The following is a 25692-nucleotide window of genomic DNA, read 5'->3' as shown; positions in this document are numbered from 1 at the left end:
CCTGGGCATTGGGGCCCCCAGCTGCTGTCTCTTGTACTTTTCTGTCCACTGCCAGCTTCGCCCCCGATCCCCCCACCCCGAATCTCACCCAGTCCTTTTTCCCCTCACTGGGGGGGAGGGGGTCATGGATCCTAAGCCATAAAATAAATTTTATTCCAAAATAACAAAATAAATAATCTACTGTACACAATTTGAAAAGAAAGACACGCTAAGTGTTCGACAGGTGCTGCGGTCCTGCCGGCTGAAGAGGCCCAGGGTCCAACCCAGGCCTCTCAGGGGCTGGTGGAGGGAACTGCAGGGCACCCTCCCACACAGTGCAAGAGAGAGAGGACTGCTGGGGGGGGGGGGGCGATGAGAAGGGGGCCGGGCAAACTGCAGCACTTGTTAAATTAAAGAAACAAACTAGAAGCACAAAAAAATGGGGATGGGGAGGGAAGACCCAGTTTTCCCAAGCCCCCAGTCTCAGAGCAGATGGTTCCACTGTAAGCCGTGACCTTCCTGGGGAAGTTCTCTTTCTCCGTGTCCAAGAGGAGTAGTTCAGCTGCTCACACCACTGCTGGCCACCTGGAGTGTGTGTGTGTGTGTCTGATGAGAGTCCCAGCAGGCTGGAGGCAAAGTCCGTGCCCCTGAGGCAGGTGAGGCGCACCTTGCACCCTCCGTGTGTCCTCTGGCTAGGCCCGTTTGTTATTGCTTGAAGCCCCATAGTTCTGTGCCCATGGAGCAGATTGGAGGCAGAGGGCAGCAGAAGGATCCTTCTAGGGTAGTGGCGAGTGCAAGGATGGAGAATGTGGGGGGTCTAAGTGAGCCAGAAGTCTGGGTCCTGGGTCTGAGACTCCCCCACTTTCACTGCCGGCTGGCTTCTGCCTCCACTTTGACACTGCTCCTGCGACCCTCCACCAGAGCGGGATGAGGTCCCGGGGCTGGGCAGCGGTCCAGCAACCCTTCCTCGAATTCTGTAGGAAAGAGGTGTCGGTTGGTTAGAACGCTGGGTTGGAGGCTGAGCAGAAGCATTGTTATGAAGCCAGGCACAGAAAATGCTGAGACAGCTCCATTTATTGAATTACTCCCTCCTGCCCACTGCATGTGTCTGGGGGTTCCACACTCAAGCTGTATGCGGCTCCCCCTCCTATTCTGGTTGTGTGTAGCCCTCTGTCTCTGTGTGTGTGTGTGTGTGTGTGTGTGTCTCTCCCTGTCTCACCCGCCTCTGCTCTGCTGGAATTTCTGGTTCTGTCAGGAGCTGCGGGGGCGGCTTGGCTATGACCTCTCCCCCTGCCCCTCCCCCTCCCCAGGCGGCCCATTCCCCCCCCCCACCTCCGGCTCCCTCCCAGGCCTCATCTCCCTGTTAATGCTCCCTAAAATTTTGGTAGCCAAATCAGGGGAAACACAGGAAGCTAGACTCTCCCAGCTCCTCCCTCAAGAGAAGCACCCCTTCAGTCCCCGCCCCCACTTCCCACCCACGCACGGTTTAAAAATACCAAGCCGGGGTTGGTGGCTTTGCCTGCGGCGTCACTCTCAGCCCAGAGGCTGCCCGCCCCTCTGCTGGGACCCACTCCTTTCCTATGCACACACAAAGTGCCCAGCTTTGGGCTCCTTGGCTTCCAAGCTGGGGAACCCCAACCCTACAACTCCCAGCGACTCCACTCCCTGCGTTAGGTAGTTCTAGCCAGGCCTCCCTTACCGCTGACTGTCCTGCTCACCTTCACCTCTCCTTCTGTTCTCTGCTCCTTGGTCAAAGATCCCCACCTGGATCAGACCCTCCCAGTTGGAAATAACCGGTTGGAGCTTGCCCCCGCTCAAGGTCTGGCTAGCTGGAGCTCCTCCTACTGTCCTGACAGCTGTGTCCCTCTTCCTCCCTCAGGTCCTAGAAAACGAGGACCCACGTGGGGGCCTGAATAGCTGGGGCGTTTAGGGACAGCACTGCTGGCTGCCTCACCTGCGAGAGGCGGCTTCGCAGGCACACAGGGGCTGAGGCGGCCCACGCGATCGTGGGAGACGAGGCGGGCGAGCCGCAGCCCCTCATCCATCAGTGTCTGTTGCAAGATGTGGCGGCTCCATAGCCCATGCGCTGGCAATGCCAGGGGCAGGTCAGCAGGGGGCGGCGTCAGCCTTGGGCACGACCCCACAGCTGTGGGCATGGGCACTGGTCAGGTCAGGGGCTGCCGCCAGGGATACCCACCCTCAACCGACAGTCATTCCCAGAGGCTCCTCTGAACCCATCCAGCCAGGCCTCCCAACCCTGTGCCAGGCAGGTGACTCCTGGCTCATTCCAGCGACCCACCCACCGGCTTCCACCTCCTCCCAAAGCAGAGAAAGGTACTCTACCGCACTCACCCTGCAAGTGGCCATCCAGGCTCTCCCCAGACAGACTGGCGCTGTCGTCCTCTAGGCTGGGGCGGTATGGGGGTGCATAGGACTCAGGGCCTGGAGGTGGCTGCTGGATTTCAGTGTGACTCTGTTCTCCAACCTGTGGATGCCCAAAATTTGAGAAATGAGGGCTCAGCAAGGCAGTGGTTGAGGAGGGCTGTCCTTCCCTGCCCCCAAAACTATACCTCTTGTTTCAGTTTCTTCAGTGGTGGGCCTCCCAGTTCTTCAGAGTGAAGCCTGTGGAAAACGAAGAATAAAGAGGGTGCAGTTAGGAAGGGCCCCACAACTCCACAACTCATGGCCAGGAAGCATACATTACTTTAAAATGGCAAGAAGACGCTGGTTGGACAGGAGTTGGAAGTCCAGTCATTATGTGAGGGGAGGGGTGGGGTGGGGTTGGGAGCAGAGAGCAGGCTTCAGACAAGTTTGAGTTGGCAAGGGGAAGTCAAGCAGGTGGGTGGGAAGCAGGCCTAGAGCCGCCTGAGCTCCGCGGGGGGCGGGGAGCGCCAAGGCCTTGGCAGGATTCCAAGCAAGCAGTCCTGGTGGGGGGCGGGGTCTCACCTGGATCCCTTCAAGGAAGAAAGATAGGTGCTCTCTCGGGCTACTTGTCGGGACAGTGAGAAGAGTTCTACCCTTCGCAGTAAAAGCGTGTTGTCCCTCATGCAGAACTGGGCAGCAGCCTCATTGATGGTCAGCTGTGGCAAGAGGCCAGTGTGAGTTCCTGACTCTGAGTTCCTGACTCTCCTCCTGTTTTTCCCCTTCGCCACCAAGGAAGGCCCATCCAAAGAGTGCCTGTTTTAAATACCACCCAGGAACTGCCTGACCTTAAAGACAGGGGTGGGGAGCTCTGTCCCTACCAGGGCCTCCTGTTCCTAGGGTGTGAGCAGTACGGGCTCATTGCTATCGTCGTAAGCTGTCCCTTCTTCGATGGATGGATGTTAAGCAGCAGCTGGGGGTGGGTGTATGTGGGTGTGTGGAAGGAGCTTGGGTGGTGGGGGGGACGATGACACAGAGGTGGAGGATGGAAGAGGCCTCAGCGGCCTGTGAACTGAGCCCCAGGAGGGAAGGGCAGTCCTGAGGACCCGGGTCCTCACCTCGTGCAAGCTGAGTTGTTTGCCCTCCCGCCGTTTGGAGTCCAGGCGGCCGTAGATGACGCTGTACTTCCGGATCTCCTCTTCCTTCTGGCTGTCGCTGTCGTCCATCTCGAAGATGTGCCCCACGCTCCGAGCCAGCTTCTTATTCAGCTTCAACAGGGACGTGACCTCCCCAGCGTCACCCCGGGGGAAACTCCGGAAGATCCTCTCCACGCTCTCCACCACCATCCGCACCATCTCTGGTTCCAGGCGGTCTGGACCACCCCCTGCACCACCTGCAGCCATCCCCCCAGCCCCAGGCCCCTCGGGGACTCCTCCTGCAGGTGGGGAGAAAGGGGGAGACCCAGCCTCCTCTTCTCCTCCGGCTCCAACGTCAGATTCTGGAGTGCTCTGGCCTGGCCAGATCCGGGGATCCCCTGCCCCAGGTCCTCCGGGAAGTGGCGATAGCTTCTCTCCAAGTTCAAGGGGACTCTTGGGGCTAAAGCTCCGGGCACTGCCCGCCTTTTCTCCTGGGCTGCCGTGCCCGTTGCTCATGCTCCCTTTCCGGGTACCAGCTGTCTCAGAGATCTTGAAAAGTGGGATGCTGGAGACGGGCACAGCAGGCACTGGTTGGCTGAAGAGCCCCGGGTTGGTGGCCCACTCTCTCAGAGCCTTCTGTAGACGTCGGACATGGAGTGGCTTGGTGGCCATGCCCACCAGTGCCATGATTTCCAGGAACTCCTCCTCGCCCGCCTCACACAGCTGCTGCACATCATCCCCTCCCTGCTGGATGAAGGTCTCGTAGTACGAGAGGAGGTTGGCACGCTGCAGGACCCGGTACAGCTGCAGCTCACCCAGTGTTCGAGGCAGTGCCATGGCTGGAGCACTCGCCCTGAGAGGGAAGGGCAGGAGAGGGGCAGTGAGTACAAGTGCCCTGCTGGGGTACCAACCCACACTAACAATTGTCCTCTTTCCTGCCCGGAGCCCAAGGCCGAGCACACTGAGACCTGAGAGTTGCTCAGGGGCACGGCCGCCCAGGAGCTCAGGAGGCCAGCTGCCCTACCTAGAAAACGCTTGCCTCCCCCTTTACTTTGATCTTTCTGGTCTGGGGCAGCGCAATCTTGAGCACTGAGACTCATTACAACGTCCCTGAAATGGCCGGACCTACCAATTACAGCCCTTACCTCTTCCCCCTAAATGCTCAGCAGCCTCAACCTTACTTACTGTAACATCCCATATTAAAGTTAACTTAGAATACTGAGGGCTACTGCTGGCCGCTTTACTCCTTGGCCAGGTAGCTGAGAGGGAGGGGTGTGGCCTCTTCCCTGGCATTTAGGGAACCTGGCAGACCCTTGCCTTTGTCCTTAGCTTCCAGGGATTAGAAGCACCCTTCCTATAATCTGTCCCAACTTTCCAGGCTGCCCTGTACCCTCCAGTTACCCCATCTGCTTTGACTGGTCCTTCCCCCATTCAGCAGGCCCCTCTCTTCTGGGAGAGGGGGAGGGAAGCCTTGATTGTTCTGCTCTGGGGCCGGTCTTCCCACACACTCCCACAGTAGCAGCGTCTGTGGGCGAAAACCGCCTGGGGGCTCCCGCCTACTCTCCTCTCCCTTGTTTTCCACCCTTATCTTCCACAGGGAGTGCGGGAGAGGCGGAAGGCCTCTTGAGGAAGGGGCTGCACACCGGAGCTACCCCTCCTCACCCTGTGAACGGTCACTGCATGACAAGGGAGGCCCGAAGCACACCCCCTTCAGGCCTGCCGACGCTAACTCTCCCGGATGCCTGCTAATGACACACCGAGACAGCTAAGCGCCCCCACCCCTTACACTGTTGACAGATCAAGCTCTGGCGCTTCCCCTGGCACTGAGGGACATTCTTAGCAGGGGGCTCACGTGCCAGGTATGCCTACTGAGTAAACCTGGAATGGAAAACGAGGCAGTACTCTATCGTATCCAGGTTCATCGGGTCTTTGTCTGCTCCCAGGATCCCCTAATTCGAATCCTCACCCCCCTTTTCCAACAGTCTCCACCTCCCACCTCCGTCCTACTTCCCCACGTCCTCTTTTCGACCTCCACCCTCCAGACCCCATTCTGGAGTCCAGCCCCACCCATCTCCGTTCCCTGCCACCTCCTTTTGCCCACTAACTTGAATCTGGGTTGCGGGGTCCGGCGGGTGTTATCCCCTCTGCCAGGTGGCTGCTCCGCTGTGGGAGAGGGCGCTCTGTGCATGGACGGCCAGAGATCACCCGTGCCTCCCCTCTCGGTGCCCGGCGCCCGCTGCGCGCTGCTGTTTGCCTGGCGCGCGCGGCCCGGGTCCACCGCTGTCCAGGCTCCGTCCCTCCCTCCACGTCTTCTCTCTCGGAGCCTCCGCGCCTCTGTCTGTGCCTCTGCCCCCACCTCCCCGGCTGCGCTTGCCGCCTCTCCGCGCCTCCTCCCCCGCAGGACGCACGGGGAGCGAGGCCCGGTGCTGCGCTGGCTGCCGGGCTGGCGGGAGGAGGGCGTGGGCAGAACCGGGGGCTGGGACCGGAGGCGGTGGGTGGGAGCCCAGGCCTGAGCCTCCGAGAGGCTGCGGCGGAGACTGAGAGGAGGAGACTTGGGGGAAAGGGGGGGCAAGGGAGGGAGGTGGGGAGCAGGAGGCGGGGGCGGGGACTCAAGAGTCGGGCGCCGAGTTGGGGACCGAGGTGACCGAGGCCGAGCTGTGGAAGGGGGAGCTTGGGGACCCAACGGGCGGGGCAGGTCGCTCCTGGCCGCCCACGCCGGATGCACAGCCGGCCCTCTCTGCGCCCACGTACCCACGTGAGCGCCCCGCCGGCTACATTCCTACTCCCTGCACCACTCCTACTCCTGTGAGCCGAGAGCGCAGTTTCACAACCACGCACAAGTATACAAAGACACGCGCACGTACGTGCACACGCGTCCAGACAACGACGCGGACGCCCGTTGGCCGCACTCCGGCCGCGCCGTGCCGTTAGTTTGAATGTTAGAAGTGATGGGGAAAAGTTGGCGAAGGGTCGGGGTGTGCGGTTCCTCCTGCTCGGCTCCCCTAGGTTGTACCTTAGGGTAAACCTGGTAGCGCGGGGCTACGGTGTCTCAACACGGTTCTCTGGCCCAAAGGTTGTAATATGAAGAGGCGGCTCTCAAACCTTGGTCGTAAGTTATACTAGAATCTACTACTTCCGTGAGCGTTGGCTAGGCACGTCGGGGGTTGCTAGGTAGAGCAGGGATGGGGTTACCATGTTCCCGTGGCACCCTGTTTTCCGATAGCCAGGCCTACTGGATGGCAAAGCCAGGAAAAGGCAGCGACCTTCTCTGAGGTCGTGAGTTATCGGACCTCTCTGGACAGTGTAGTGGAAGCTCATTGAGAGGCTAAGAGTAGTCAGTCTACGTGACTGCCCACCATGGACGGCCGCCTTCAAGGAGCCCAACCCCCTCGGTTTCTTCTGGCCCCATCTGGTTCCCATTACACGCCCACGGCTAGGAGGGCTGGGGGGTATTGGGCACGCGGGGGGGGGGCTTGTGTAGGCTTTTGGGGGAAAGGGAGGGTGGGGGTTGAAGCGTGGCTGACTGGCCAGAGGAAACGTCCCTCTAGTTGGAAACCTCGGCTCCGCCCCTCGGCTCCGCACTTGTGAGTGGCTTGCCCCAGCAGGGCGTGGGTGGTGTGGGTCGGGGCGGGTTCTACATTCCAGATTCATTCCAGACTGACGAGGGGGGATCTCTCGGTTTCCCGAAGAGGAATGGGTACTTTAGGAAGGACGGTTTCAATGGCTCAGGGTTTTTGTCTTCCTTCCAAATGGACTAGGGATGGTAGGAAGGAGCAGGGTCCTTCCCCCGACCCTTTGCTACTAAAGGAGGGCGCAACTAGACGGCCTTTCCTTCGAGGTGTGCGGCGCCCCTCCCCCCCCCCCGTCCGGTTATTTTGGAGTCTGGGCTGCCAGCCGCTGGCCCCGGGTTTCCTCGTGCCCCCGCCCTCCCCCTGCCCACGCTCCCCGTGACGCACATCCTTCGCCCACACTGCCTTTGCTCCGGGCGCCCCCCTCCCTCCCACAGGTCCCTTTGGGGTGGCGCTAAGTCCTGGGGTCTGGAGAGAGAGGGCAGGCTAGTGCTGGGGTAGAGGGTGGGGACGCTTGGGGCATGAAGCTGGGAGCCGGAACTTACTGTGTGCCTGGTCCGGGTCCGGGAAAGAAGACGATGGAGGCAGACGCCGAATCTGAGGCCTTGGCTCCTGTGTTTGGGACCGGGGTGGGGCGGGGGAAGGAGAGGAGATAGATCTCGCTGAGACACTTGCCCGGGTCCCTTTGTGGGTCAGAATGGGTCCCGATGGGAACCTGAGTGTGAGAGTGAAACTACAGAGTATCATTTGTAGCTTTGTTTCTCAAGACTTGCCGTGAGATTTTAGAGAGAGAGAGAGAGAGAGAGAGAGAGAGAGAGAGAGAGTGAGAGAGTGAGAAAGAGAGTGTTTGTGTGGAAACGCTTAATTGTAGAGTGCTAGTCAGATTGAAGACTATTGACAATATTTCGAGTTTATGTGTTTGTTTCTTTATATCTACTTGTGTATCTGTGTCTGTAGATTGTATCCGAGTCCTCGTGTGTGTATTTTAAAATACATACATTGAAAAAAATACAAAAGCAGCATTGACTTGTCAGGCCCCACCACAGGCCCAGAGCGCCCCCGCAGCCCGCAGCCAGAGCAGCTGAGATGTCTGTTCTTCGCTTTCCTCCCACGGCTACCACCCACACACACCCGCCTACTCTCTTCCGCTGAGAACAAGGAATTTCCAACCTTTAGCAAAGGGTGTGTGTGCATGTGTGTGTGTGTGCTCTCACAGAGACAGGTGTGTGTTGGGGGTTGACAAAAGGGGAGTGGGAACATTTTTTTTTTTAATTTCATCTTCTGCCGGGCTCCATTTTTCCCAAAACCCTAATTTGCAAGACCATATCTTAACCTTCTCCTGTTCTCCCCCCTCCCCCCTCCAGTCATCTCAAAGGCAGAACACAGCCAAGTGATGTCATTTAACCAAAGTTTAAGATCCCTTTATTGTCCACAGCGGTCTGTTCTAGCAACGGAAACAGTATCTCCAGTTGTAGTTCTTAAGGAAAAGGGTGGCAGAGACTGAAGAGAGGGGAGAAAGTGGGTGGGTGAGGAGTGATCGCACTGCCTGCCAGGATTGTCTTCCCAGGCACGTGGAGATTTTCATCTAGCAGATTGCACCGCTCCCTCCCCACCCCCCACGCCGTCACCTCACCCGTGCCAAAGAGACTCACTCAGCAAGGTTTGGCTGGACCTCACCTTTCTCACACCTCACCGTTCTCAGACCGCACTCCCTTCTAGACGTCCCCTCCCCCCCCCCCCCCAAGGCAGAATTAATTCCTCTCATCCTTTATGGGTGACACAGTTTTCTATGTCCTTTAAATAATACGTTTTTTCATGTGCATGTGTTCTTGCGTGTATGCGCAGGGGTGCAGGTGCCCACTGAGCCAGTGCGTGGGTGCTGGGAATTAAACCCAGGTCCTGTGCAGGAGCGGTGGGTGCTCGTAACCTCTGAGCCATCTCTTCAGCCTCCCCTGCCGCTTAAAAATAAGTATTTTATGTGTGATTGTGTGTATGTATGTGCACCTTGGGTGTACAACAACACACTGAGTTCAGAAAAGGCACTGGATCATCTGGAACTGGAGTGGCAGATTATTATGAACTGTTATGTGGGCGCTAGAAACTGTATTCAGACCTCTGCATAAAGCACCTCTCCTTTAGCCGCTGACCCATCACGCCAGGCCCCACGCCCCCAGGTTGTTTTTGAGGTGGGGTCTCTCTCTGCAGTCCTGGCTGTTCTGGATCTCACTTTGTAGCCCCTCGGGCCTGGAAATACGTAACCTCTCAAAAATGAACTATATCTGTAAGGAACACACCAATCGGTAGGAGAAACAACCATATAAACAATACACAGTGAATAACGGGAAACAGATAAAAGGTGAGAAGTAGAGTCTTTTGTGGGAATTCTGACCAGCAATGACATCCCCACCCCCGCCCCAGTCTGCCTGTTTAAAGGACTGGAATAGACAAGCATCTGGTCTGGGCCAGGAAGCATAGGGCTTGACATATGAATAGAAGTTTTCTAGGAAGACTCCCGGGAAGTTAAGTGAAGAGAGACAAGATTTGTATGGAACAGCCAAACACTTCAGAAGCCAGAAGTTCTCTGTGGATGGGGGCTACTAGAAATGAAGATGTGCGTAAGCCCAATACACTAAGTTTGTATGGATGTCTGTGTCACCCGTGTGCAATGCCCAAGGAAGCCAGAAGAGGGTTTGACCCCCTGGGATTGGAGTTACAGATTGGAGTTCTAGTTGTGAGCCCTTTGGTCTTTGTGGGTGCTGGGGAACAACCCAAGTCTTCTGGAAGAAGGAGTAGTGTTCTTAACGGCTGAGTCATCTCTCCAGGCCCTACTTTAACTTACATTTTTTTTTCTTACTGCTTTTAGTTTTGAGACAGGGCTGTATATAGCCCAGGCTAACCTTGAACCTCCTGCTCTATTCCCAGAACTGAATTCATATACCTGTGTCACTCTGCCTGTCTGCTTTTTAAAATAAAATACAGTTGAAGGTGCAAATAAATAAATAAATAAATACCACCACCACCACAACAAAAAACCCAAATCATATCTACTAAATGTAAAGCCTCTTTGTCAAGCCCAGCAGGTTGGTGGCACACATCTTTAATTCCAACTCAGGGGAGGCAGATGCAGGCAGACCTCTGAGTATGAAGCCTGCCAGATGTAGAGTGATTCTAGGCCAGCCAGGACTGTTCTACAGAGAAACCCTGTCTCTGGGTGCGAGGGTAAAACTTGTCAAATTGCTACTAATCTTCTTAAATAAGCCAGGCGGCAGTGGCAACCACCTGTAATCCCAGCACTTGGGAGGCAGAGGCAGGCAGATTTCTGAGTTCAAGGCCAGCCTGATCTACAAAGTGTGAGTTCCAGGACAGCCAGGGCTATACAGAGAAACCCCGTCTCTAAAAAGCCAAAAACAAAACAAAACAAAACAAACAAACAAAAAAACAACAAAAAAAAAACCTTAAATGAGGCTGGACAGATAACTTGGCAGTTAAAAGCACTTCCCACTCTATGTAGGCCTATGTAGGGAGCTACAGTCCTACCAGGACTGCATAGTGAAACTCTATGGAAGAAAACAAAAAACAAGCCAAAAACAATAGAATATTTCTAAATATACTTAGTTTCTGAAATTTTCTCTACTTGATGAGTATCAGCTATCAAGCAGCATCAAACTTTGAATAGCATTATAGTTACTTTTTAAAAAAATAATTTATGCGTACAGAGGTTTTACCTTCATGTCTGTCTACTACATGCATGCAGTGCCTGTAGAAGCCAGAAGAGGGTGCTGGACCCCCAGGGACTGGCATCACCACAATTGTGAGCTGCTGTGTGGGTGCTGGGATTCTGGAATTCCTTTTTTTTTTCCCCTTCTTCCCCGAGACAGGGTTTCTCTGTATAGCCCTGGCTGTCCTGGAACTCACACTTTGTAGATCAGGCTGGCCTTGAACTCAGAAATCCCCCCTGCCTCTGCCTCCCAAGTGCTGGGATTAAAGGCGTGTGCCACCATTGCCCGGCAGGTGCTGGGATTCTAATCCTGGTCCTCTGGAAGATCAGCCAGTGCTCTTAACTGATACGCCATCTCTCCAGCTGTAGTTATTTTTTTTTTAATATTTTTATTTAATGAGTACTCTATCGGCATGTACAGCTGCATGCCAGAAGTCATGACAAAAAACCTGGGCAGCTTGCAAGCGGACAGTCTCCACTCATCCCCACTTCGGGCTCACCAGTGCCATTCTCCCTATGCCTTGTTACTGAAATACTTGTTCTATAATTAATTCTGTGCTGCCTTAGATGGCCATTCGGTTGATCTTTTCTCTCTTTTGTTTTTCCTTTGGATTTTTTTCAAGGCAAGGTTTTTCTGGCTGTCCTAGAACTTACTATACAGATCATGCTGGCCTTGAACTCAGAGATCCGCCTGCCTCTGCCTCCAGAGTGCTGGGATTAGAGGCGTGGGCCACCACTGCCTGGTGGGTTGTTCTTTTATACAGCGAACGTACGCCAGTTTATCCTTCTAAATTAAACAAACAAACAAACAAACAAACAAACCTGAAACATGTTTACCACCACAGTATTCACACCATTCACTCACCAGCCTTGTTCTGAGTTCTTTTGCTTATTTGCATAAGTCAGGTCCACCTGCAGATAATGAATATTTATTGTAGCCGGTGAAACACCGAAGGTGACTCTTGAAAAGCTTTGCAGAGTATCCTCAGTATTAAAAGAAAGACACGGACTGCTTTACTTGCTCTCTTGAAATGACAGCACTCGTTCGAATGATGAAAGCGTGACGTGTTTAGAGACACCTGGTCTCATCGAGGCAGTGATGAGAGGTCAGCGATCTGATGTAGTCAGTTCCCAAACCTGAAAATAGCTCACCTGGTTTTGGCTTTAGTGAGAACAAAAGAGAAAGCCCAGCCAGTGGTGAGAATGGAAAGGCCTGGCCTGGCGAGGTGGCGCGTGCCTGCAGTCCCAGCACATGGGAGTTAGGGGCAGGGGCTGACAGTCATCCTCAGTTATATAGGGAATTTGAGATGGCCTGGGGCACGAGAAACCAAATGTGTGTGTGTGTGTGTGTGTATATATATATACATATACATACATATATATATACACATACATATATATATACACACATATATACACACACACACATATATATACATATATATGTATGTATATATATATATATATATATATATATATATATATATATATATATAATAAAATAACAAAGCCAGGCTGAAGAGATGGCTCGGTGCTTAGGAGGACTTGTTACTATTGCAAAGGCCTAGGTTTAGTTCTGTCCATCATCTGGTAGTCCACTGTCTGTAATTTCAGCTCCAGAGCGTCCACAGACCTTTTCTGACCATCACACGCATCACAGGCATGTGGTGCACTAATGTACATCCAGGCGGAACATCCATACACTTGAAATAAAAACAAATCTGAAAACAAACAAAAAACACCCATAGCGAAGCCAGAGAAAGAGAAACAAAGGGAGAATGTGAGGGAGGAAGGGCAGGAGGGTTTGAAAGAAAAGTGAGGCATGCTAGAGTGGTGGCACATGCCTGTCATCCCCGTATATGTCAGGCAGAGTCAGAAGGGTCGCTGAAACTTTGATGCCAGCTACAAGCCCCAAGGCAGCCAGGGCCATATAGCCAGACCATATCTAAAAAATTGCACATCTACATATATAATGTGCAATCATACACATATATTTACGTACACAAGAGCATGGCTAGAATTGAGTTTTTAAAACCAGCTTTGACTTCCTCGAACACTGAAAAGATAGTAGAGACTGCCTATACATCTGCATTGTCTTCTGTTATCTTCCACTGATATATAGGGCTCACGTGCCACCCTTAGCTTGTATTACTCTTACATTAAGAAAAAAAAAACAAGCTTAAGGTTTCATTCTGTTTTATTTTATTTTATTTTTTTAATTTTCAATTATGTCCTGACATGTGTGCCTATGTAGTACCCGTGGAAGCCAGAAGAGGGTGTTAGAATCCTTGGAGTTACAGCAGGTAGGGAGAATGTAGTACCGGTGGTTGCCAGAAGAGGGCGTTAGACACCCTGGAGCTACAGCAGCTAGTGCCACCAGAAGTGGGTGCTGGGAAGAAACTCCGTCCTGAGCTGGAGCAGTGCCCACTCTTAACTGCAGGGCCAGCTGGGCAGCCTCTATTTACAGTTTTTGTCCAGTTACTGAGCTCAAATCTAAGTTTTCCGGTGCACGAGGCTCCTTCCCACTACATAGCTTGAGATTTGCAGGTCAGGCAGAGAATGTGTACAGTACTCACAGAAACCAAAGCAGAATCGGAAGACAGGCAGGGAAGGGGTGACTCATGCTTGTAATCTCAGTTTTGTCTCTTTTTGGGCTTTTTTCCCCCTTCCTGTTCCAATATCCATATTATATTACATGTAGTTCATCATGTCTACTTATGCTTCCTTGTCTGTGATAGTCCGACTTCCCTTGTTTCACATTAATGTAAGTTTTTTGTTTTGAGGACAGTTCTTGGTGTGTAGTGCAAGCTAATCTTATTTGCAATCCTCTGACCTAGTGTTCTGAATGATGGGGTTAACAGATATGGACCGCTATGCCTCCTGGTAACTTTGATATTAAAAGTTTTTTTTTTTTAAACATCAATTGATCCATTGTTGTGTGTGGGGTACTGTGTGCCACAGAGTCAGAATGGAGGTCCCGTGGGAGCCGAAGTTGGTTTTCTCCTACCATGTGGGTTCTGGGGAACAGAGCGCAAGGCTTGAGTGATAAGTATCTTTACACACTGAGCCATCTCAATAGGCCATCTATATGTGTGTTGTGGGTGTATAAATGTGTGTACATATGTATACATGTGTCTACACACGTGTATATATGTATATACATGCATAAATGTTTATAAATACACAAACAGGTTCTCAGGATTCAAACTATAATCCTGGCTACTCTTCAATTATCAGCAAGCCTTCAGCCTCGACTTCCCACGTGATAGGATTTCAAGCACAAGTCACCTCTCCCTTGCCCATCTTCATCTTTTTCTAGGTGCTTCAATTTCTGCAAGTGCTATACACACAGTACCTGGACTGCAAATGTGTACATCGAGTACTGGGAAGCGCCGAAGCCACAGAAAGAACTTAGATTTGAGCTCAGAATCCTCTTTGTGTTTTGTCTCTCTCAGCCTTGGCTTTTTTTTGTTGTTGTTGTTATTTTTCAAATTTAACTGTCTTTATTATCGCTTGTTTCGTTTCAAAACCAAAAATGCTCGTGACTTGTGCTTTATTCCTGTGGCGTTGGTGATCCCAAACCAGGGCCTTGTGCATACATCTACAGTCAAAAAAGGAAACCAAAACAAATATATATATTTGTGTGTGTTTTGTTTTCTGTTTTTGTTTTGTAGCGCTGGGGATCAAAGTCAGAGCTTCACACATGCTTAACGTGCTGTACCCCTGAGGTACAATCTCAGTTCTCCGTCTACATTTTCAAACGTTGTTTATGCCTACAAAACTTTGACAACGCACAATGATCCTGTACTTACCGCTGACATTTTTCAGACCTTTGGAGACAGGCTGTCAATAATTTTACTTTAAAAAACGGTCACTGGAGAACCTTATTCGTGAAGAGTTGCCACTGGCTTGCATGTAATAAAATGACCGAGGAAGAAAAGAAAAACTAGACGAAACTCTACGTTTCGATGGAAACACGCAGTTCAGGAGGCCTCGCCCACTCTGATTTTCTATTGGGTAAGTTTTCCATCAATCTCACTTGTAAATAAACCGCGGACGGAAGCAGGTTGGGTAAAGGGCGGGCTCTTCCGGTTGTCACTGCCAGGGTTGGGGTTGTTAGGAGGTGTGGCTCCTAGGGGCGCGGGAGGGAGGAGCGCGCGAGGCCCCGCCTGCCCCACCAGGCGCGGGTCTCGCAGCTGATTGGCTGCTGGCGCTGCTTGTTCGGAGACAGTTGCTGAGGAGGGGCTCGCGAGGAGGAGGCGGTGTGAGGCAACCATGGCGGGAGGAATCAAAGTGGCGGTGTGGTCGGCGGTTGGTCCCGGGCCCTGGTGCTGGGGGGCCGGGGGTGGCGGCGCCGCGTGGCTGCTCTTGTTCGTTGCCGGCTGCGTGGTCTGCGCCTCAGGTAATACCACCGGGGCAGCGGCTGCCCTGGGGCCGGGCGCGAGGGCGTTAAATTTGGAAAAGTGGTTTCATCCCGAGGGCGCGGCCCGTTACTCGGAGCGGCGCGGGGCGCTGAGGGAGCCGCTCCGGGGACCGGTGACTGTCCGCACTGACCGGTCCGGGGCTTCCCTCCGGGGAGCTCGGGTCGGGCGGAGAGGCCTGAGCCGTCCCCGGGAAGCGAGGCCTGGGCTGGGGAGGGAGGGGAACCATTTAGGGGCTGCTTGGTGCCGCTGGGCCCCTTGAATTTCGGAGTTAAAACGGATTTCTGGGTTTCCGCCCTGAAATAGGACGCGAGAAGGTAAACGCCCCACTCATCCAGTTTACTACAACACCTCGGTGTGGGATAGAGTTCACCTGAATGTTTTTCCGAGACAGGGCTTCTCTGAGTAGCCCTGGAACTCACCCTGTAGACCAGGCTGGCCTCGAATTAAGAGATCCAGCTGCCTCCGCCCTCTTGCCAAGCGGCCCTGGAGAACACACCGGGAATCGTTATACATTATAGTCCAGTTGCCCAGAAATGATAGCGAGGCCATCAGCCCAAGTTTAGTCATTCTTTCAAACACACTGATTCTGTACCTCCTGCGGGACAGACAGCTCCGGACTGGGTAAGAAACTTATTTTGTGTTTCCCGACCAGAAAAAAAAAAGTTTATAAGAAATCGGGTTCCGTCCCCCCCTCCCCTTGTTACATAGTGGACGGGAAAATAAGTGATGTTTGCGAACCTCCACTGGAGGGAGCAGCAACTCCAGAGAATAAAGACAGCCAAAGCTTTTAAGCGCACATCCACTCTCATACTGCCCCCTTCCGTTTCTGCCTGCCTGTCACTTGCTCTCACTTGTGGCTTTAAGATAGCGCAACACCCGTAGATGTATTGTTCAAAAGGGACTGAAAACTTCCTTTGGGAAGAGAGTGTATGTCCAGGAAAGATTCTTTACCAGATGCAGGGCCTAAAAGCCTAGAACAGGATTTGGAAGGACTGTTTACCTGAATATACTTTTAAAATGGGACCTTGGGATTCGAAGAAATAAGGGAATATTAAGTACAGTCAGCAGTTCCTTTCTTTGAGATTTCTTTTACAGGGTACTGGGGATTGAAACATAAGGCAAAAAGCGGAGATAGTGGCACAGGACTTTACTCCCAGCACTTGGGAGGACAAGAGAGACTGATTTCTCCAGTTCGACGACAGCCTGGTTGGTCTACGTAGTGAGTTCCAGGACAACTGGAGCTACATAAACCTGGAAACAAACAAGCTAGCAAATAATAAGTTTTAAAAAAAAAAGTAACATGAAGCACACTTTTCTGCTTGTTTGCATCCTGTCATCGCCCTGTTGAGACAGAGTCTTACCATGTTGCTCAGACTGCTTTGGAACTCGCTGTGTAACTATGGCTGACCTGTAACTCAGAGTCCCCTTGCTTCTTCCTCCAGGAGGCTGGGGTTACAAGCATCACCAAAGATTCCAACATTTCTTCTGGGGGGGGAGGCTCAGGGGCTTCCTAATTTGGCGAAAACTCATCTCCAGGAACAAGTCAGAATGCTGACCTGGTTGTGTGAGTGTCCGCTGTCAAGAGCAATTTTGTGACACTCTAAGACACAAAACACATACATACATACACATATATTTTGCGGTGCTAAAAAGCAAATCTGGGACTTGACCCACACCAGCACTATAACTGTTATTTATGAGAATGTTTATATAATTTCAAGATAAATTTAGAGCTTATTTCCTCCCCTCTTTAAATTTTTTTTTTGTTTTATTTTGTGTGTGTCTTTTGCCTGTGTGCAGATATGTGTGCTTGGTGCCTATACCAGTCAGCAGAAGGTGTCAGATTTCCTGAAACTGGAGTTACAGATGGATAGATGGTGTTGGGAATGGGCCTGGATTCTTTTGTAAGAGTTGCAAATGCTCCTAACCTCTGAGCCATGTCTCCAGCCCCTGCCCGCCTTTATACTTTATATGTGGTTATTTGGTTTCATTATTTGGATTTATACTTAAGAGATTTCCAGGCCAGTGAGATCATTCTGTGGGTAAACAAGACTTGCCACACAAATCTGGTGACTGGAGTTAGATCCATGAAACCTATAATAGGAGATATCTGACTCCCTATAGTTGCCAGGGTGGGCACACACATGAACACATATCATACACACACAACATATACACATACAATAATGATAATAAGATAAAGAGATCTGTAAAGTTGAATTGATTTTTTTTTAGAGGATAAGTTTTTAAATACATTTTTATTTTACTAATTATTAGTAGCTGTGCTGGGAATTGAACCTAGGGCCTCAAACATGCAGTGTTAGTGCTCTACCACTGAAATATGATTCTAGACTTTTTTTTTAAAAACCAGGGTCTTACTAGATAGCCCTGCCTCTTTATTTTTTATTTATAATTTGTTTTGGTATGAGGTGAGGATCTGGATGGATTTTATTTTTTAAATCGGTCATTTGTCCCAGCATGTGGTAAACCTGCTGACTGAAGATGCTAGGTTTTAATATGCTTTTTTTTTAAAAGATTTATTTATATGAGTAACTGTCTTTACACATACCAGAAGAAGGCATCAGATCCCATTACAGATGGATGTGAGCCACCATCTGTTTGCTGGGAATTGAACTCAGGACCCCTAGAATAGCAGTCAGTGCTCTTAACTACTGAGCTATCTCTCCAGGCCTTAAAATACTTTTATTAATTTTTTCTTTGACAAATCCATACATGTGTATAGTCTATTCTGATTACCATTACCCAGGCCCCTGCTCTGCCTTGCCCAGCCCTGCTCAGCTCCTTCTGGTCTCTGCTGGTCCTTTCCCCATTCATATCTTTTTGTTTAAACTCATGACTCACTGAGTGTAACGAGGGCCATCTATCTCCATGGTCATAGATGTGGATCTATCTATTGGAGCCTGGAAAGATGGCAGTTTGGGTGGCAGGGGCTCAGGTGCCTGATGCCAAGCCTGAGAATCTGAGTTTGATCCCTGGAATTCACATGGTAGGGGAGAAACCTTGAACAACCGCCTACCAGTTCTCTGACTTCCCCACACATGTGGTGGTGCCCTTTCGCCTGCCTGCATACGAGTACAGTGGCACATGCTTGCAGGGACACATTACTGAATAATCTTAGATGCTAGTTGTTGACGAGGCTTCTGAGGAACTGGATTACTCTTGACAGAAGTGAGTTGAGGCTATTTAAGAGTTAGAAGGGGCTGGAGGGTGTTGGTCTGAGTGTGCATTGCTCCTGGAGAGGACCTGAGTTTTGATTCCCAGTACCCACATCGAGTGGCTCACAATCTGGCTCCTTTGAAGGAGATTCCTAGAGTATGCGCACACTGATACACAGATACACAGACACACAATTTAAAGCAAATCTATAGAGTTCTAGTTGTTTCCACAGAACACCCTCCCTGGCTGTATGGCAGTATGTCTTGCATTAATACATTGTCAAGCATATGTGGCTGGCCCAGGTGGGGATTTCTGTTGGAGGTTACTAACTGAAAAAAGTTTGTTTTAAATTCTTTCCCATGAATAGTATAGAATTAAGGAAAAGACAACTAGGTTGTGTTTTTTTTTTTTTTTTTTTTTAAGACCGTTTTGTTGTTGTTATTTTGTATCATTCTGGCTGCCCTGGAACTAGCTCTGTAGACCTGACTGGCCTTGAATTTAAAGAGGTCTGCCTGCCTCTGCCTCCTGAGTACTAAGATTAAAGGCATGTGCCACCACTGCCTGGCTCAGAAAATTAGATTTTTTGGTTTTTGGAGACAGGGTTTCTCTGTGTAGCCCTGACTGTCCTGGAACTCACTCTGTAGACCAGGCTGGCCTCGAACTCAAATCTGCCTGCCTCTGCCTCCCAGAGTGCTGGGGTTACAGGCGTGTGCCACCACCGCCCGGCTGAACTCTGGCCTTCATGCTTGCATGGAAAGCACTTTACTGCCTTAGCTATCTTCTCTAGCCTGCTTTTTCTCTTTCAAAGGAAGCAATGCCTTGATCTGTATTTATTAAGTACTTTTTCTATTTATGATATATATATATATATATATATATATAAATAAATAAATAAAATATTTATGAACTTGCTCGGGAGATAAATATCAATAGAGGTTTTTTTTTTTTTTTTTTTTTTTTTTTTTTTTTTTGAGACAGGCTTTCTCTAGCCCTGGCTGTCCTGGAACTCACTCTGTAGACCAGGGCTGGTCATGAACTCAGAAATCTGCCTGCCTCTGCCTCCCAAGTGCTGGGATTATAGGCGTGCGCCACCACTGCCTGGCAAATTGGTGTTTTTAATTTATGTCTATGAGTGTGTGTGTGTGTGTGGGTGGGTGTGTGTGGGTGTCCTTAGAAGCCAGAAGAGAATGATGGGATCCCCTGGGGCTGGAGTTAAAAGTGGTTGTCAGCTGCTCCACACAGATGCTAGGAACTGAACTCAGATCTTGTAGAGGAGCAGTAAGCAGTCTTAGCTGCTAAGTCATTTCTCCAGCCATTCAACAGGAATTAAACAAACAAAAAACCATATTTTTTTTCTTTAGAAGGAATCTTTTAGAGGAAATTCACATTACTATAGGATTGAACCCCACAGTGAGGAACAATCACCCTAATCTGACCTAAGGTGTTTTTGTTAGCCCTCAGGGTTAGGTCTCTGCATATTCTCAGACGACTGTCGTTTGTTCTCCAGCCCACCCTGCTCCTCCGCACTGTGTATACTTAGTCTTTCCGTTTTGATGTCATATGTGAGGCCTGCTCTTTTAAAATTGAGATTTAATTTATAAATGCCATTTGGTGGGGTTTAGTATTTTCACAGTGTTGTGCCATTATTGTGACTGTTAGTCTCCAGTTCCTGTCTTCTCTCCATCCCGTCCCTGTCAGCCACTCAATCCATTTCTTACCATGGCATTCACTCCTTCCAGATATTTTATATAAATTGATCTGTCATTTTCTTCTTGTGGCTTCTTCCACACAATGTAACATTTTTAAGGTTTGTCAGTTTATAGCATGTGTCAATATTTTAGTTTTTAATTTAAAAGCTTTTATTTTTTAAAAAGATTTATTTAATGTATATGAGTACACTGTGGCAGTACTGATGGTTGTGAGCCATCATGTAGTTGCTGGGAATTTGACTGTACACTGTAGCTGTCATCAGACACACCAGAAGAGGACGTCAGATTTCATTACAGATGGTTGTGAGCCACCATGTGGTTGCTGGGAATTGAACTCAGGACCTCTGGAGGAGCAGTCAGTGCTTTTTGATCACTGAGCCATTTCTCCAGCCCCATTACTGAATTTCTTTTTCTTTCTTTCTTTCTTTCTTCTTCTTTTTTTTTTTTTTGTTGGGGTTTTTTTTTTTGTTGTTTTTGTTTTTTGGATTTGGTTTTTTCGAGACAGGCTTTCTCTGTATAGCTCTGGCTGTCCTGGAACTCACTCTGTAGACCAAGCTGGCCTTGAACTCAGAAATCTGCCTGCCTCTGCCTCCCAGAGTGCTGGGATTACAGGCGTGCGCCACCACCACCCAGCCATTACTGATTTTCTTAAAACAAAAAAAAAAATTAAAATCATTTATATTATGTGTGTTGTGTACGCTGCAGTGTGTATGGAGAGGACAGTGCTCCTCACCTTCTATCCTGTGGGCCCTGAAGACCAAGTACAGCTCGTCACACGGGGCAGCAGCTCCTCTTGTCTGCTGACCGTCTCTGGCCCTAAGCTTTTGTCTCTTAGACAGGGACTCACTCTGCAGTCCTGGCTGGCCTGGAACTGGCTCTGTAGTACAGTCTGGCCTCCAGCTCAGGGGCATCCACTTTCTACCTTCTACATGCTAGGATTAACTAACTACATAAGCCCCCATGCCCAGCTCCAAGCATTTGTTTGATTGTAGCCATTCTAGTAGGTGTGAAGTGTTTTATTGTGGCTGTGGTTTCTATTTCTTTAATGATTTGAGCCCATTTGTCATGTACATTTATGTATGTATTTTCTTTGGAGAAATATCTACTCATATCTTTTGTTTGTTAAAAGAGCTGGGTTGGACCTGGGCATGGTGGCATATAATTGTAATCCCTGGGACGCAGAGGCAGAAAATTCTGGAATTCAAGGTCATCTTAAGCTATATAGCAGGTTTGAGGCCAGTGTGATGAGACTGGCTCAGAAAGGGGTGGGGAGGAGAGGTTATTGTTGTCATGGTTGTATATGTATTCCAGCTATTTTTTATTGTCAGGTGTGTGATTGGAGAATGTTTCTTCCTGTTTCCTGAGGTCTTTTTATGTTTTTTGTGTTCTTTGCATTACAGAAGTATTGGCCTCTGTAAGTTTTATACATGCATATGTATGTGTGGATGCATGCATGTGTGTAGGCACAAATGTATGTGTGTTATATGTATGTGTGTGAGTCTATGTGGAGGATAGAGGGCAACCTCAAGTGTCATCTTTTTTTTTTTTTTTTTTTTTTGGATTTTTGGTTTTTTTTTTTCAAGACAGGGTTTCTCTGTGTAGCCCTGGCTGTCCTGGAACTCACTTTGTAGACCAGGCTGGCCTCGAATTTAGAGATCCGCCTGCCTCTGCCTCCCAGAGTGCTGGGATTACAGGCGTGAGCCACCACCGCCCGGCTACTCAAGTGTCATCTTTAGGAACAGTGTCCCTCTCCTTGAGTCAGGGTCTCTCAGTGGCCTGAACTCGTCAGTCAGGCTAACGTGCCTGTGGCTGGCTGGGTGCCTCCTGTTGTCTCTCTTCCCCACAAGCTGAGACTATGAGGCACAACACTGACCTTTCACCATGGTTCTAGGATCTAGCTAAGATCCTTGAGCCTGCAAGGCAAGGAGAGCTTGCTTTACTGGCTCAGCCCCTTCACCCATGCCATCTCCTTTCTTCTCTCTGTTCTGGAGCTGATAGGAAGCAGTGGTTTTATATTTCTTGAAGTCTGCTTTAGGGATTTCTTTTTGACTTCTGCATATTTTAGGATCCTACTTAAGAAACCATCTAATCCAAAGCCATGGAGAGTTATACCCATGTCTTCTATATTTTGCTCGAACTTAGGCTTACAGTTAAATATAACTTTAAAGTTAGTCTTAGTCAGGTGATGGGGCTGTCTCTCAGTGATAGAATGCTTGCTTACCATGTACAAAGAAAGTCCTGGGTTGGGTCCTCACCACAAAACAAAACCCAACAACAACAAAAGGTCTTAGTTTCACTTTAAAATAATTTTAACTGCCAGGATGGCTCAGTGGATAAAGGTGCTTGCCTATCAAGTCTGATACCCTGAATTGAATACCTAAGACGCATGTGGTGGAAAAAGAGAACTGACTCCTGACAGTTGTCCTCTGGTCTCCACACTCATACTGTGGTTGCCCCCCCCCCCCCCACCAAAGTAAACTAAAAATAAGATGGGCATTGATGCTTTCAGGTGTGGTTTGGGTTTGTTTGAGACAGGGTTTCTCTCTGTGGCCCTGGCTGTCCTGAAACTCACTCTGTAGATCAGGCTGGCCTCAAACTCACAGGGATCAGCCTGCTTTTCCCTCCTGAGTGCTGTGATTAAAGGTGTGTACCACTGTGCCCAGCTCAGTAATGCTTTTGGTGTGGATAACTTTGACTTGGATTTAGTTGAGGATTTTTTTCCTTTTCTATTTTTTTATGGGGGGGGGGTAGGAGGAGGAAACAGGGTTTCTCTGTGTAACAGCTCTGGCTGTCCTGGAACTCAAATTCAATCTATAGATCAGGCTAGCTCAGAGAGATCCCTGCCTACCTTTGCCTCCTGACTGCTGAGATTAAAGGCACACGCCACCAAGCCTGCCTGAGGATTAAGGATTTATTTATTTAAATCTATCTACCTGACACAAAAAAACCACATTGATAATTAAATTTGTACTTTTATTCAATAAATATTCTGCATAGGGTTTTGGAGATAGCTTAGATAGTAAAGGTACCTGCTGTCAAGCTTGGTGACCAGGGGTAGACACACCTGGGGACAACCCAATGTCTGCACACCCATACCTCCCTCACCCCCCCCCCCCAAAATGTAAAAATCTCTGCATAATTCAAAAAACCAATGAAGAAATAAAAGTTTTGGGTTTAATCTCTAATACAACAAAGAAAAATGTTACTTAAATGTTTGTGTCAGGGGACTGGAGCGATGGCTCAGTGGTTAAGAGCACCGACTGCTCTTCCAAAGGTCCTGAGTTCAAATCCCAGCAACCACATGGTGGCTCACAACCATCTGTAATGGGATCAGATGCCCTCTTCTGGTGTGTCTGAAGACAGCAGCAGTGTACTAACATAAATTAAATAAATAAATCTTTAAAAAAAGTTTGTGTCAAAGAAAGCTAGGTTGGGTGTGGGAAGGTATAAGAGTGATTTCTTGTAAATTTTTTAAAGATATTTATTTTTATTTTATGTATGTGAGTATACTGTTGCTGTCTTCAGACACACCAGAAGGGGGCATGAGACCCCACTACAGATGGTTGTAAGCCACCATGTGGTTTCTTGGAATTGAACTCAGGACCTCTGGAAGAGCAGCCAGTGCTCTTAACTGCTGAGCTTTTTCTCCAGCACCCAAGAAGTAGCTTTTATTATTTATTCTGTATTAATGTAATGTTAATTGCCTGTAATAGTTAAATAATAATAAGGTTGAGACTGTAACCCAGTGTAACCCAGTGACCATATGTTTAGCATGTTTGATATCCTACAGTTAGTCCTAAACAAGTACCCATGTGAGCAAGTGTGTGCACACATGTAAATTAGACAGATAAAACTGCCTTATTCTTTTTTTTTGTTTTGTTTGGTTTGGTTTGGTTTGGTTTGGTTTGGTTTTTGGTCTGGTTAATATTTTAAGCATAAGTTTTAACAAAGTGGTCAGTTTATTTCCTTTAATAAAAGGAGTTATAGTTAAGACTTGTTATGTTATGTTATACTTAATTCTTGTTTCCCTTTTTGCCTAAAGCTGAAATTGATGTAAATGTGGTCATGCTTCAGGAATCCCAAGTTGATATGAATTCCAGTCAACAATTCTGTTATAAAAATGTGCTTATCCCAAAGTGGCATGATATATGGACACGGATACAGGTAATTAGAAGCCCCACCTCTGGGCATCTCAGCTCCCTTTACCAGCTTAGAGTCCTATGATCCTGAGGTAAATGCTCTTCCTTCTTCCTTGTGTTGGCTTCCTCCCTTGTGGAGTCTGCACACTCATGCCTCTTTTGAAATGTCTGTGCCTACTTTGGCAGGAATCTGGTGTGCCTGTCTGAACTCTTGTCCTGTGGTTCCCATTCTATTTTGATTCAGTGAGAGAAGTTTCCTCTGGGTAAAATGATTTTGGGCTCTTTTATTTCATAACACAGTTAAGTCACCCAGCAAGCAAGAGACTCTAGCTGTGATAGTGATTGAAGATGCTGTTGTCCATACAAACACTGATAAAGGTGCTTTCTGTCCATACTAACCACACAAGAGCTGGACCTGTGGGGTTTTTAAGAGTCTTTATTTTCTGATACAAAATTCACACTGTTTCTGGGGCACATTATAACCAACGTTTATCCATAATCAGTGACTTGTGACAGTGCGTTGAATGCTCAGCCTGTCATTATGAGAGACATTTTCAGTTTTCTGGGGCTGTTTATGACTGGCAATTTTCTTAATATTCCTGATCCTTGCTTTGTATGATCTCATAAATAGCTGTATTGATAAGTCTTTCTGCTTGGGAACTTTCCCCTCCCCCTTCTTCTGGCTTAATAGTAGATTCAGACCATGATAACAAAAGATTGTAGCAGCTGCTTCTATCAGAGGAGCATCATTTGCCAAATTATGTTTTTGCTATTGCATCTGTGTTTGTGCTAAGCTTTGTGTGAAATGGTACATTGCTCATTAGCTGTTTAAGGGTGTTTTTTTTTTAATTATGTTTATGAAAATTTCCTACTTTTTCATCTTAATGTCATTTGTGTTACAGGTTCGCGTAAATAGTTCCAAATTGGTCCGAGTTACCCAGGTGGACAATGAGGAGAAGCTAAAGGAACTAGAGCAGTTTAGTATCTGGAACTTTTTTTCTTCTTTTTTAAAAGAGAAATTGAATGACACCTATGTTAACGTGGGTCTGTACAGCACAAAAACCTGCCTCAAGGTTGAGACTATAGAGAAGGACACCAAGTACAGTGTCATTGTGACCCGGAGTAAGTCTCACCTCTGTTTCTCTGGTGGATTCTGTAGTGAGGGGACAGAGCTTTGGAGGGTACAATAAGTAAGACAGAGAGGTCTGCCCGGGACAGTTCCATTTTGTTTGTGATTATAATCTCGACTGTATCATGGCCCTCAACAGCTTATGGAGACTCCACTCCACATAAGAGTCTTTAGGCCTAGGATTAAGAAATTAAGAGTCTCCTTTAGTAACTCAGGGCCTAGAACCGGGCGTGTCTTGAGCTGATACAGCAAGTACTTGGAGTCAATAAGAGAGTTTATTCGTGCTTTCTGGAGACTTCTCGACAAAAGTAGTTGTACTATTCCATACAGCCTGTATTTGAAGTCAGGAAA

At 48.9% G+C, this 25692-nt stretch overlaps 2 protein-coding genes across 7 annotated transcripts in view; one reads left to right on the top strand and one right to left on the bottom strand.

Annotated features, from left to right (window-relative positions):
* Nucleotides 1-129: 129 nt before the first annotated feature.
* Nucleotides 130-7781, bottom strand: Nab2 (NGFI-A binding protein 2). Of its 3 annotated transcripts, none has more exons than XM_052165445.1 (7): nucleotides 7591-7781; nucleotides 3459-4329; nucleotides 2926-3059; nucleotides 2550-2601; nucleotides 2332-2464; nucleotides 1934-2125; nucleotides 130-953 (listed from the first exon to the last, which is right to left on the bottom strand). In XM_052165445.1, exons 2-7 carry the CDS (start codon nucleotides 4311-4313, stop codon nucleotides 844-846), a joined length of 1476 nt encoding a protein of 491 aa, XP_052021405.1. In that variant the 5' UTR covers nucleotides 4314-4329; nucleotides 7591-7781; the 3' UTR covers nucleotides 130-843. The 3 variants fall into 3 exon arrangements, with proteins under 3 accessions (XP_052021405.1, XP_052021404.1, XP_052021406.1); XM_052165444.1 differs by lacking the exon at nucleotides 7591-7781 and adding an exon at nucleotides 5582-6033; XM_052165446.1 differs by lacking the exons at nucleotides 1934-2125; nucleotides 7591-7781 and adding an exon at nucleotides 5582-6034.
* The window catches only part of Nemp1 (nuclear envelope integral membrane protein 1), a 31091-nt gene continuing 11772 nt past the window's right edge, over nucleotides 6374-25692 (top strand). Inside the window, exons 1-5 of one of the 4 annotated variants that reach the window (XM_052165450.1) lie at nucleotides 6374-6585; nucleotides 14438-14491; nucleotides 14592-14780; nucleotides 24116-24237; nucleotides 25115-25334. In XM_052165450.1, the coding sequence (XP_052021410.1) occupies nucleotides 14732-14780; nucleotides 24116-24237; nucleotides 25115-25334 (391 nt within the window). In that variant the 5' untranslated portion in view covers nucleotides 6374-6585; nucleotides 14438-14491; nucleotides 14592-14731. Of the gene's footprint in view, nucleotides 6586-14437; nucleotides 14781-14989; nucleotides 15166-24115; nucleotides 24238-25114; nucleotides 25335-25692 lie in introns of those variants that run through there. The other 3 variants (XM_052165449.1, XM_052165448.1, XM_052165447.1) reach the window with 3 other exon arrangements.

Source organism: Apodemus sylvaticus, chromosome 20 (genome assembly GCF_947179515.1).
Source record: "Apodemus sylvaticus chromosome 20, mApoSyl1.1, whole genome shotgun sequence".
NCBI classification, from domain to species: Eukaryota; Metazoa; Chordata; class Mammalia; order Rodentia; family Muridae; genus Apodemus; species Apodemus sylvaticus.
Note: the sequence above shows the minus strand (reverse complement) of the source record. Positions and strands in the feature narration are given on the sequence as shown.